Genomic DNA, 14153 nt, shown 5'->3' on the forward strand with positions numbered 1-14153 from the left:
CGCCACTCCTCGAATGCCCACTTCATGGCCAGCAACTCTCGATTGCCCACATCATAATTACGCTCAGCGGGCGAAAACTTCCTGGAAAAGAAAGCACATGGTTTCATCACTGAGCAATCAGAACCTCTCTGTGACAAAACCGCCCCTGCTCCAATCTCAGAAGCATCAACCTCGACCTGGAACGGAAGAGAAACATCTGGCTGACACAACACAGGGGCAGAACAAAAACGACGCTTCAACTCCTGAAAAGCTTCCACAGCAGCAGAAGACCAATTAACCAAATCAGCACCCTTCTTGGTCAAATCGGTCAATGGTTTGGCAATGCTAGAAAAATTACAGATGAAGCGACGATAAAAATTAGCAAAGCCCAGGAACTTTTGCAGACTTTTCAGAGATGTCGGCTGAATCCAATCCTGGATGGCTTGGACCTTAACTGGATCCATCTCGATAGTAGAAGGGGTAAAGATGAACCCCAAAAATGAAACTTTCTGCACACCGAAGAGACACTTTGATCCCTTCACAAACAAAGAGTTAGCACGCAGGACCTGAAAAACCATTCTGACCTGCTTCACATGAGACTCCCAATCATCTGAGAAGATCAAAATGTCATTCAAGTAAACAATCAGGAATTTATCCAGATACTCACGGAAGATGTCATGCATAAAAGACTGAAACACAGATGGAGCATTGGCAAGTCCGAACGGCATCACTAGATACTCAAAATGACCATCGGGCGTATTGAATGCAGTTTTCCATTCATCTCCTTGCCTGATTCTCACCAGATTATACGCACCACGAAGATCTATCTTAGTGAACCAACTAGCCCCCTTAATCCGAGCAAACAAGTCAGATAACAATGGCAAGGGATACTGAAATTTAACAGTGATCTTATTAAGAAGGCGGTAATCAATACACGGTCTCAGCGAACCATCCTTCTTGGCTACAAAGAAGAACCCTGCTCCCAGTGGTGATGACGATGGGCGAATATGTCCCTTCTCCAGGGATTCCTTCACATAACTGCGCATAGCGGCGTGTTCGGGCACGGATAAATTAAATAATCGACCTTTAGGGAATTTACTACCAGGAATCAAATTGATAGCACAATCACAATCCCTATGCGGAGGTAGAGCATCGGACTTGGGCTCTTCAAATACATCCTGATAATCAGACAAGAACTCTGGGACCTCAGAAGGGGTGGATGACGAAATCAACAAAAATGGAACATCACCATGTACCCCCTGACAACCCCAGCTGGATACCGACATGGAATTCCAATCCAATACTGGATTATGGGTTTGTAGCCATGGCAACCCCAACACGACCACATCATGCAGATTATGCAACACCAGAAAGCGAATAACTTCCTGATGTGCAGGAGCCATGCACATGGTCAGCTGGGCCCAGTATTGAGGTTTATTCTTGGCCAAAGGTGTAGCATCAATTCCTCTCAATGGAATAGGACACCGCAAAGGCTCCAAGAAAAACCCACAACGTTTAGCATAATCCAAATCCATCAGATTCAGGGCAGCGCCCGAATCCACAAACGCCATGACAGAAAACGACGACAAAGAGCATATCAAGGTAATGGACAGAAGGAATTTGGACTGTACAGTACCAATGACGGCAGACCTAGCGGGCAATCGCTTAGTGCGCTTAGGACAATCAGAAATAGCATGAGTGGAATCACCACAGTAGAAACACAGACCATTCAGACGTCTGTATTCCTGCCGTTCAACTCTAGTCATAGTCCTATCGCACTGCATAGGCTCAGGTTTAACCTCAGGCAGTACCGCCAAATGGTGCACAGATTTACGCTCGCGCAAGCGTCGACCGATCTGAATGGCCAAAGACAAAGACTCATTCAAACCAGCAGGCATAGGAAATCCCACCATGACATCCTTAAGAGCCTCAGAGAGACCCTTTCTGAACAAAGCTGCCAGCGCAGATTCATTCCACTGAGTGAGTACTGACCATTTCCTAAATTTCTGACAATATACTTCTATATCATCCTGACCCTGGCACAAAGCCAGCAAATTTTTCTCAGCCTGATCCACTGAATTAGGCTCATCGTACAGCAATCCGAGCGCCAGGAAAAACACATCGACACTACTCAATGCAGGGTCTCCGGCGCAAGAGAAAATGCCCAGTCTTGAGGGTCGCCGCGCAAAAAAGAAATAATAATCAAAACCTGTTGAATAGGATTACCAGAAGAATGAGGTTTCAAGGCCAGAAATAGCTTACAATTATTTTTGAAACTTAGAAACTTAGTTCTATCTCCAAAAAACAAATCAGGAATAGGAATTCTTGGTTCTAACATAGATTTCTGATCAATAGTATCTTGAATTTTTTGTACATTTATAACGAGATTATCCATTGAAGAGCACAGACCCTGAATATCCATGTCCACACCTGTGTCCAGAATCACCCAAATGTCTAGGGGAAAAAAAAAAAATGAACACAGAGCAGAAAAAAAAAAAAAATGATGTCAGAACTTTTTCTTTCCCTCTATTGAGAATCATTAGTTAGGGCTCCTTGTACTGTTATGTTTGCTAATGACAGGTGTTATGAAGGCAATCCAGAAACACAGTGTGTTTAGCGATCAGAGCGCACACAGTGATCTGACAAATACCCAAAAATACAAGAACGAGCTCTGAGACGTGGAAACTCTGTAGACTGCACACCTGATCCTATCCTAAACACAACTAAAAGCGGCTGTGGATTGCGCCTAACAACTACCTAGGCAACTCGGCACAGCCTAAGAAACTAGCTAGCCTGAAGATAGAAAAATAGGCCTGACTTGCCCCAGAGAAATTCCCCAAAGGAAAAGGCAGCCCCCCACATATAATGACTGTGAGTAAGATGAAAAGACAAAACGTAGGGATGAAATAGATTCAGCAAAGTGGGGCCCGATATTCTAGGACAGAGCGAGAACAGTAAAGCGAACTTTGCAGTCTACAAAAAACCCTAAAGCAAAACCACGCAAAGGGGGCAAAAAAAACCCACCGTGCCGAACTAACGGCACGGCGGTACACCCTTTGCGTCTCAGAGCTTCCAGCAAAACAAAAGACAAGCTGGACAGAAAAAAAGCAACAAAAAAGCAAAAAGCACTTAGCTATACAGAGCAGCAGGTCACAGGAACAATCAGGAGAAGCTCAGATCCAACACTGAAACATTGACAAGGAGCAAGGATAGCAGCATCAGGCGGAGTTAAGTAATGAAGCAGTTAACGAGCTCACCAGAACACCTGAGGGAGGAAGCTCAGAAGCTGCAGTACCACTTGTGACCACAGGAGTGAATTCAGCCACAGAATTCACAACAAATGACCCCATACACACCCCCAGGCTGTGTAAGAGCTATTTGACCAGGAAGGAGAGTGATGGGGTGCTACGCCAGATGACCTGGCCTCCACAGTCACCAGACCTGAACCCAATAGAGAAGGTTTGGGGTGAGCTGGACCGCATAGTGAAGGCAAAAGGGCCAACAAGTGCTAAGCATCTCTGGGAACTCCTTCAAGACTGTTGGAAGACCATTCCCGGTGACTACCTCTTGAAGCTCATCAAGAGAATGCCAAGAGTATGCAAAGCAGTAATCAAAGCAAAAGGTGGCTACTTTGAAGAACCTAAACAATTTTCATGGGCATGAAAATACAGGAAGATCTTTAAATGAGAAGGTGTGTCCAAACTTTTGATCTGCAATATGTATATATATATATATATATATATATATATATATACACATGGTCTGCTCTTGAACTAGTTAACCAGAGTAATAGTGTTCTTGTACTTGCACTTATAATTAGCCAGGAAAGAGGCATTGAAGGTTACAGAATGGAACATTATGACAGGAGAAAGATCTGAGCAACAGACTGTTAAGTTATGGTGCCATATGTTAATAAGAGCTGAAAAATATAGAACATGCCATCTTAAAAAATAAAGAAGGCTGAGATGGTTGCAGGGGAAAAAAATACATTTCGACTGCTTTAGGCCAATCAAAATGTGGTGAGCTGCAGCCGAGGCCTCCAATAAAGCTCCAGCCCCTAGGTAAACGCTTTGATAAATCTCTGGGGAGACTAAGAGAAGTAGAAATCTGATCAAGCTGAATTAAGATGTTCCAGACAGAACCTTCAGAAGAAAACTCTCTATGGGGTTCTGGATTAATGAAGCGATTGCCACGCTATATCTACGTGGAAGGATGACTGCAACGTTATTAAAATTCTCTACATGATCACGGACAAATTCTGGCCTCCTTAGACATCAAAGGAAAAACAAAATAATATCTATTCACTACAGCTTGATTATGTCACTGATAAAACGCTAGGACGAACTAAATCCATTTAGATACCATTAGTTATATCTACCGTATTTGAAAATCCCACTTGAGATCCATCTTTTCCATTAAATGTTAGATCATCAGATGCCATTTTGCAATAGGGTGTATATTTTTATTCTCATATACAGAATAGCAGGAATCGAGAATGTTTTAGTAGGAATTATACAGGCAAGACCACTAAAAAATACCGTAGGTAGCATTAGGGCCTGGTGTACAGCATGACAGAGTAAAAGGTAAGCCAAGGTCCTGTGCACAGTGACAGAAGGGAGAAGGATTCATTCTATAGCAGTGTGTGGTTGAGAGGATAACAAAGAACTGCAGCACTTTAGTGCAATCATAGAATCTGTGTTTGACATGCGCTGGTTAACTGAGCAAACAATCAAAGTTTACAACTCATTCCAAAAGAATTACCATTTTATTACAATGTCACCTTTATGATGGATTTTATTTTCTGCAGTCTGCATTTTGAATTGATAGTATAACAGTAAACATCAGATTATTGTCAGTTCAACCTTTTCTTGTAAGGAGTCCCAATTTCCCCCCAGTGACAGATGCTAAATTGAGATTCTGGTTTGGCTATTATCCTAGTCATGTGACAAGGCTCGGTAAAGGGTCGACATTGACTGTTAGGATTGCTACTTCCAATAGGTGGCACTAGAGTTCTAGTTCTCTTCCTCTCTGAAGAGACAATTTGCATATTTCCCAGAGAAGCATTGCGGCTTTAAGTCTCCTCACCTCGACATGCTTATCATGTCACACTCCGCAAGGAGAAACGATACTTCTTGGATCCCGGTCAGACGCCTCTCAATCAGCCAAACCAGATCTCCACTTTGCACTGACGAGGGGCAGTACCCCGAAACACAGTGTCTGCAAATTGAGATTCTGGTTTGGCTATTATCCTAAGTCATGTGACAAGGCTCGGTAAAGGGTCGACATTGATTGTTAGGGTTGCTACTTCCAATAGGTGGCACTAGAGTTCTAGTCCTCTTCCTCTCTGAAGAGACAATTTGTGTACTCAGGGAAGGTAAGCCTCTAGGAATCTGGCATCAGAGGATTCTCCTCTCTACTCAGTCAGGACATACGGCATGCTCGGCCACTTTGAGTGGGCATGTATGGGGTGGTTAGCAAGAATATTTGGCAGCCAAGCAAACATTTGCCCAATAGAAATCTAGTCCCCGATTTATCAAAGCAATAATGCCAGAATTTTGATGTAAATTGCTTTGAAAAGTCACAAAATTTTTATGCAACTCAGAGTTGCGCAACAATTTTGCAACCTCTGGCATTTTCACGCCAGTTTCTCTCGGCTCTGCCAAAATAGGTAGAGCTGGGACGGGACAGAGATACATCAGGGGTGTGATCCTATAGCTCACCTATTTCATGACAAGCTGTGACGTTTCCTAGAGTTTCAGAGACTGGAGTAAGATTTTTTTGGTATATGCCTCTAAATGAATCAAGAGCATCTGACATCAACACACCCTCTCATCAAAGAAAATCACTGGTCTTGTTTTTCATAATGTCATCTCCAAAATGGGATTGTACTAGCTGCTATGATGTTCTGTCGCTCTCAGGAGCATTGGACTTACCCCTCTCCCAATGCTGTTCCTTCTTTAATGAGCTAGTAAAAGGCTCTTATTAGTTTCCAGAGTAAGCTCGACGTGTTATTATAGCCTTAAAGAGAGTATTACAGTCCAAACTGAAAGTACAAAATAAGCACGTAACCTTATAGTGGATGATAGAGAAGAGCGAACATCGTCGGTTCCCTCCTTATTCGGCACACTATGGCACTTCCCGAAGAAGCTGCATCGGGAATCCAGATACCTGTAGCGCTCCCGATGATCAGGTGTCCGGCACCACAGCTGCATGTGTCGCGATTGTGTGACACTCACAACACATGCATGTAGAGCCTGTTATGACTGTCACAATGCCGCGACACATGCAGCTCCGGAGCCGAACAGCTGATCGTCTGGAGCTCTCCAGGTATCCAGGTTCCCGATGCATTCTTTGGTAAGCACTATAGCTTGCCGAATAAGGAGGGAGCCGACGATGTTCACTCATCTCTAATGGATACAACCCCATTGTTCTAGTCACTGTCTCTGTCCTGCAGAAACTGAAGCTTGACCAAACATACTAATTAGAGAGCTTAGTGCACCCTGGGTGTTGCCAAGAAGCTCAGTGCACTGTTCCACCCATTGGTTTTGCATTACCCTCCTCCCTCATTGGTGATTGACAGCAGTCAGTCAAGCCAGCGCTGTCCATTACAACAGAGGAAAAACCAAGCGGAGCAGTGCCATGAGCATCTTTGCCACCTCTAGGGTGTTTCTACTGTTGCAATCATGATGATTTTTTTAAACATTTTTGTGTTGAAAGTAAAATTTTACACTGAAGTGCTGCTCTCAATCAAGCACTGCAGTGGAGCAGTAGAAATATATAATCTGTTACTTTACGTCTTATGATTCCTCTTAATGGGTCTACAATTGACATTGACTTTCATGCTTCCAGTTGTCACTTTTCTGAGAGTAGGAAAGAAAGTGATCCAGCTCCCGGTACGTTATGGATAAAATCGAAGATTTATTCTTGTTCATTTAAAAGAAGATATCCAAAAACATTTACCAAAAATATTGGAGAAAGGGGGAAAACATGGGAGAAAAAACAGTCACCAGACGAGTTTCGAACAGTCCACGGTCTTAGACTTGGTGTGAAGGAAACATGGGAGGAAAAACATATAATCACCGGACGCGTTTTGAACAGGACATGTTCTTAGACTTGGTGTGAAGGACACATCGGAGGAAAAACATATAATCACCAGACTAATTTCAAATAGAACATGTTCCTAGACTTAGTGTGAAGGAAACATGGGAGGAAAAACATATAATCACCAGACGCATTTCGAACAGGACATGTTCTTAGACTTAGTGTGAATTACCAAGTCTAAGAACATGTCCTTTTTGAAACACGTCTGGTGACTATATGTTTTTCCTCCCTTGTTTCCCCCTTTTCTCCAAATCTTTTTGGTAAATGTTTTTGGATATCTTCTTTCAAATGAACAAGAATAAATCTTCGATTTTATCCATAACGTACCGGGAGCTGGATCTCTTTCTTTCCTGCATCTAGTTGAGCGCTCGCAGCGGCGCTGATCATGGACTCCCGGACCTGCTGCAGCTGGTGGAGGGTGAGCTGATTTATTGCCTTGCATCTACTTTTCTGAGAGTGCAGAGATCCTGAAACATTAAAGACAGTGCAATAGCCAGCCATTGAGTGAAAGTGTGAAAAGGTGTCGAAATAATTTTGTGAATTGAAACAAGTACCAACCATAAAAAAGTACGCCAATCACCAACTATGCTATCCAGGCTCTGAACAGTCAGATTTTTATCAGATTAATATATTTTGACACCTCAGATAAAATAATTTATTATGAAAAAAAAGTGATGGAACAGAATGAGTTTCTACCTGTTGGTTGTTATCAAGCTTGTAGGTATGCCTGCTACTCCGACATCTAGTATCACTTTCATTAGCCCTGAAATCTACTATGCATTGAATAAAAATTACACATAAAGACCACATATAAATTACCTATCTACTTTTGGCCAGCTCAAAAACTCTACACATATCCCTAAAGTCTGAGAGTGGATTTATAGCTCACCAAGAGTTCTGTAAATGCCCGAGTTATGGCTCAACTCCGAAAAGGACTGCACAATGGGTAACACTCTGAGCGTTCCTTTAAACGGGGATCCATTACTGACCTCATGTTTAGAGGAAGACGATGTAGGCGAGGAGGGCAGCCTCTTTTCCCGCCCACGCTCTCTGTGGACTAGTTTGCTGTTGGGTTGTTTTAGAGTTCTCTTCAGCTCGTTAATGCTAGCCTGGTGCTTCAGTAGGACATCCTGGGACTTGTCCAGGAACTAAGAAAGGGATAAACAAAAAGGTGTCAGTGCTCAACTCCTAACCCCTTCACTCCACCACATGCTGTAGACCTCTGGCAGTGAAGGGGTTCCTATATTTAAAAGAAATAAAAAAAAAATAACTTGTGATTTATAACATGGCCATGAAGGATGCAGAGTTTCAGCAGACATGTCCACCACGGATCTTCTAAACTGATAATGTTTTATTAAAATGGGGAAATAAATGTAGGAAAGATGCAGGGTGGGTAGGAAATAAAGACAGACGGTGACTTAGAGAGCATTTGTGGCGTGCCTCTATTCTCTTGACTTGACCAGACTTGGCAACTCTGTGATCTATCAAAATTATCTAGTTTCTAGGGGCACTAATATTCAATTTAGGGGCCGACATTCAAGTTTAATTGTCACTTGCTGAACAAAAAATTAGAGAATACCCCAGAATACTCCAGAATCAGAGAATACGTATATATGTCCAGAGTTACTAATAAAAAGACAATGACGTTATTTAAAAAAAAAGGATTTGTAGATTTATAAATCAGTAGACTTTATACATGTAAAAAAATTAAGATCTAAAGTATAAACTGTACACATTTCTACATAGGGTTTTTTTTAGACCCGATAAGGCTATGTAATCCTTGAGTTCAGTAAGAGAATGAGAGAGCTGATATTAAGGTGTATTCATGAGCTAAACTCAATCTGTGTCAACCCACCCAGTCTGACTTGCAATTGCGACTTGTACTGAGCAATGTGAGAGCAGCAGCAGGGAAGAGGGACACTGAGGAGCTGTCATGTCAATCAGGATAGGTGGAAATAACTTGAATTTAGCTTAGTAGTACACTTGCCTCTCTCTTTTCCTAGGCTAATCAAATGCTTATTTTAATATCAAGGATTATACAACCACTCTGACATGGATCAATGTCTTCAGGTCTGAGATTCATTTAATAATGAATGCAATTACCACCACGGTTTATGGCAAAAAGTGATAGTGTCTTCAGAAATTAATCTACTTATGCCAATAATATCTTGTCACTATCCCTTCTATATCTTGCTCTATTTTGGCACTTTTCAGAATATCCTTTGTTGTGAATTACCTTTGCAACATTCCCATAATTTTCTTTAGCATGCATAAGCTCTTCAGCAATAGTCTGTGTGGCCAGATTCTTTTACAATGTCCTGTTCTGTGAACAGACTCTTCCGAGATCCTTTTAAAGGGGTATTCCCATCTGGAACATTTATGGCATATCTACAAAAGATGCTATAAATGTTTGATAGATGCAGCTGTGAGCACTGGGATCCGGATCTCTCTTGGTAATGGAGCCCAGGAATGGAAAGATGGACACACATGCACAGCTATGGCAACTACTCCATTTCTGACAGTGGACAACAGGCTCCTGTTCTCAAAGTATTCTATATTTTTAGCATATTATGTCGATATGCCATGAACGTCCCAGATGTTACAACCTTGTGTGGATATGCTCTAACACAATATTCTAAATGTTATTTCTTGTTGTGTAGATTGTGGTTTATTTGCGATTCCTCAAATGTTCCTTTCAGTACCTGAAAGACACAGTCTTTAAAGGGAACCTGCCACCATGAGCATTCAGTCCAGTCTGCAGGCATCATGTTATAGAGCATAAGAAGATGAGCAGATATATAGTTTTGTGAGAAAAGATGCTGTATAACTTGTATTTTGATCATTTAGTCCTCTGCTCTGTCTGGGATTTTCGGTCCAGTGGGCGGTCCTATCAGTGACTGACAGCCATTTCTGTATGCGCTCCATTACAAAGAAAGCTGTCAGTTACTGATAGAACCGCCCACTGGACTGAAATCCCAGACAGAGCAGAGGATTAAATGATCAAAATACAAGTTATACTGAGTCTTTTCTCACAAAACTATATATCTGCTCATCTTCTTACTTTCTAAATCATGGTGCCTGCAGACTGGCCTGAATGCTCATGGTGGCAGGTTCCCTTTAAGTATGTTTTCCATTTTCTGTTCTAGAGTCTGGGTTAAAATTAGGTTCATATACCTAAATTCAAAAGTGCAATGTAAAGGACTGTAAATTCATCTGTCAGGTATACAACTTTTTCCCGACACTAGACTCCAAAAATTAAAACAGAATTGTCCGCAGTCATTATGACTGTTCTCTAGGACTATGCTATTTTTATTTTTTATTACTGTGTAGTATAATAAAATATACACGTGTGCACACCCATAGATATACTTTCCAGAATAAACTGAGGACCAATAATCTATTACATTAGTCACCAAAGGGCTGATTTAATGCATTTAGAAAAGGGTTAATAGGTGAATAGGATGTAGGATAGATTTTAGGATAGGCTGATGGGATCCACAGTGACAAAAGTACTAAGGTACATCAGGGAATAGATGGGTACTAGCCGGATGCTAGGTTTAGGGAAGGTAAATGGGAACTAGGGTAGGTAAATGGATGTTTGGTTACAGGTGGGTACCTCCTTGTGCCGGGGCGTGCTTTCTTGCTCCGACTGGTAGCAATAGGCAAGAAACAGAAGCAAGCAAGTGTGAGAAACACAGCTGCACATACAGACATACACGGATTCACAAGAGTATAGATAAGCAACAACAAAACATCTAGATCTGTGTTTTACTTGTGGACATAAAATGACATAAATCATATACTCATATCTGAAAATATGCAGCGAGGTAAGTGCACATAAGAATACAAAAGCCTATAAACACACAAGATGCATAAAATACAAAATAAAATACAAAATGCACATGAAATTTCAAGAAACACATGGACAAAATCAAATGGCTTAGGGTGCTTTTAGACTGCGTTTAGGCTCCCGTTCAGTGGTTCCCGTTGGGGCTTATGCCCGAAACCCCCGCAAAACGGGATTCGGGCGTATGTGCCGACGAGGCCGTAGACTATAATGGTGCCGATAGAGTGAACATGCGCTCTGCGGTGTACTATTTTCAGCCGTGTACGCCTACTGGAGGTGGGCACTCAGATGTAGTAGACTGCGTCTGGGTGTCCGTCTCCAGTAGGTGCATATTCCTGAAAATGATGTATGGCAGAGCACATGTTCACTCTGTTAGCACCATAATAGTCTATGGCTCCGTCAGCACATACACACGAATCCCGTTTTACGGGGGATTCAAGCGTAAGCCCCAGCGGGAGCCACTGAACGGGAGCCTAAATGCAGAGGGAAAGCCCCCTTAAAGGGAACCTGTCACCTTGTACATGCAGTACGATATAGAGAATGAGAGACTGAGCAGAATAACATATTAGTTTGTTGGAAAAGATTCAGTATAACTTGTATTTTATTAATTAAAATCCTTGGTATTTGTATGTATTTGAGTCCAGTGGGCGGCCCTACTAGTGATTAACCGTGATCTCTGCATGCACAGTCATACTGGGAAGACTGAATAGGACCGCCCAATGGACTCATACATACAAATACCAGAGATTTTAAGTAATACAAATTATACTGAATCTATTCCCATACAAATGCAATTGATCTGCTCCTCATGCTCTATAACATCCTGCCTGGATGACAGGTTCCCTTAAATACACTTACTGCATAACATCTGTCATTTTCTCTATGCGCAAATCAGAAGCAACCACACAGATTAGCCCAGATACAAGTTGTGCCCGTGCACCATTTCCTTTGGGGCATGGAAGGTTAGGCTTGGGTCCCCGCTACCAAAGAAATAATGTCCTTCATTCTAGTTACATATAGTGAATTGGTTTGGTGGTCCATGCATCTTCATGGTGGGAGGTTTTCTATTGTTTGTGAATATATGTGTAGCAGGCATGAGAACGGTGTCTGCAAGCTACCAATGCTATGGCTGTGCCGTTCTGGTCTTCTCTGCTAGCAGAACTCAAGTTTCGCAGTAAGTGTGGGAATCTTGCTCTGAGGTTTATACGCTTGTGTTCTGAAGTGTTCTGCAGGGAACTTTAGCAACCTGTAAAACCCAATTTGGATTGGAATAGAAGCGTTGGAAATAAAAAAGTCAGTAAATGAATAAATAAGGATTTATTGAGTCTGTATTTTTACAGTTGTGCATTATAGCGTGGTCTTTTTACTGCCTTTACAGTACATTGGATTGTGTGTGGGCAAAGCAAAAATAAAAGACGGCACCCCCTATTACTATGGTATTTCATATCCAAATAATGTAGATGCCAGAAAAATGTTCTCACTTGTCTGTTGGAGATTTGCTTTTACAACTTTCTGAGAGCTAAGCATAATCTTCACCACACCACATGATATGTTACATATTGTACTCTGCATGTTAAAGGCTCTGATATTTAAAGGGGTTGTGCCAAGATTGGAAGTTATCCACTGCCCAAGATAGCCAGCTGATCTTCAGCAGCCCCATTAAGAATGAATGAAGCAGATGTGCACACGGTCGACCAAGACTCCATTCATATTGCGTTCCTCAGAGCCCAAATTCTTGGGATCAGGGATCGGTGGAGGATTCCAACAGTTGGGCCTGCAACAATTTGGAAATGACCCCCTATCCAATGGATAGGGAATAATTTCCAAACTTGATAAAACCCCAACTTTGTCTATTTTATCATCCAAAAGAACCAAGCAAATGCCAAAATGATTATTTCTCACTGTACTGAACGGAATATTTAGTCAGAGATAAATAAGGAAACTTATGTATGGCTTCACACCAGGTCACTGTCTGAAAAATAAGTTAGAAATTTTGTTGCACACCATATTTAGAGCCATGATTGGTTTGACACATTTATTATTCCAAAAATTGGCCAAATCTTAATTTTCTGGGATTGTTGCACCAAATTTATGAGGAGGGGTGCTTTTTACTCTAGTGCAAAAACAGTCCTATGCTGGGTTTAGAAATGCCAGTTTAAGTACATTTTCCTGCAGTCTTTTTGCAGTGTGACAGCTCCATTGACCATGGCATTTCACGGGACTACATTGTGTTGTATATGCATGAAACCTGTAGGATATATTCATATGTAAAGGATACAATATGGATGGTCCTCTCAGATATTCCACCTTACTCGCTGATCATGAAGATGCCCTAGCAGGCATCTATAAACATCACGTCATTGGCACCGCTCACCTCCTGACACGGAAGTGAGCGGCACCTGACAATCCCTTTAATACACCATTCTTTTTTAGTTCACTCGTGGCTTAAAGGGAATCATAGGAATTCCAATTCTTACAACCTACATGCCTATATAGACTGCTTAGGAAGGATGATCCTACTATCAGATTCCCTTTAAGGGGAACCTGTCACCCCCAAAATCAAAGGTGAGCTAAGCCCACCGGCATCAGGGGCTTATCTACAGCATTCTGGAATGCTGTAGATAAGCCCCCGATGTATCCTGAAAGATGAGAAAAGAGGTTAGATTATACTCACCCGGGGTGGTCCCGCTGCGGTCCGGGTCCGATGGGTGTCGTGGTCCGGTCTGGGGCCTCCCATCTTCTTACGATGATGTCCTCTTCTTGTATTCAAGCTGCGGCTCTTGCGCAGGCGTACTTTATCTTTCCTGTTGAGGGCAGAGCAAAGTACTGCAGTGCGCAGGTGCCGGGAAAGGTCAGAGAGGCCCAGCGCCTGCACACTGCAGTACTTTGCTCTGCCCTCAACAGGGCAGACAAAGTACGCCGGAGCCGCAGCGTGAAGACAAGAAGAGGACGTCATCCTATGAAGATAGGAGGCCCCGGACCGCGACGCCTGACCGCCCGCCCGCCCAGGTGAGTATAATCTAACCTCTTGTTCTCATCTTTCAGGTTACATCGGAGGCTTATCTACAGCATTCCAGAATGCTGTAGATAAGCCCCTGATGCCGGTGGGCTTAGCTCACCTTCGATTTTGGGCGTGACAGGTTCCCTTTTAAGCTCACAAAACTGGACCCAAACTGCATAAATGATCCAGACATGAACTCTTCATACAACTTTTTTTTTTTGCAAA

General features: G+C 42.3%; 1 protein-coding gene across 3 annotated transcripts in view; it reads right to left on the reverse strand.

Moving 5' to 3' along the window:
• The window catches only part of EPB41L1 (erythrocyte membrane protein band 4.1 like 1), a 195515-nt gene that overhangs the window by 20399 nt on the left and 160963 nt on the right, over positions 1–14153 (reverse strand). For 2 of the 3 annotated variants that reach the window (XM_069752308.1, XM_069752310.1), the window contains exons 14-15: positions 10697–10729; positions 8070–8228 (exon numbers count right to left, since the gene is read on the reverse strand). In XM_069752308.1, the coding sequence (XP_069608409.1) occupies positions 8070–8228; positions 10697–10729 (192 nt within the window). The remainder of the gene's footprint in view (positions 1–8069; positions 8229–10696; positions 10730–14153) is intronic. The other variant, XM_069752309.1, reaches the window with a different exon arrangement.

This window comes from Ranitomeya imitator, chromosome 2 (assembly GCF_032444005.1).
Source record: "Ranitomeya imitator isolate aRanImi1 chromosome 2, aRanImi1.pri, whole genome shotgun sequence".
NCBI classification, from domain to species: domain Eukaryota; kingdom Metazoa; phylum Chordata; class Amphibia; order Anura; family Dendrobatidae; genus Ranitomeya; species Ranitomeya imitator.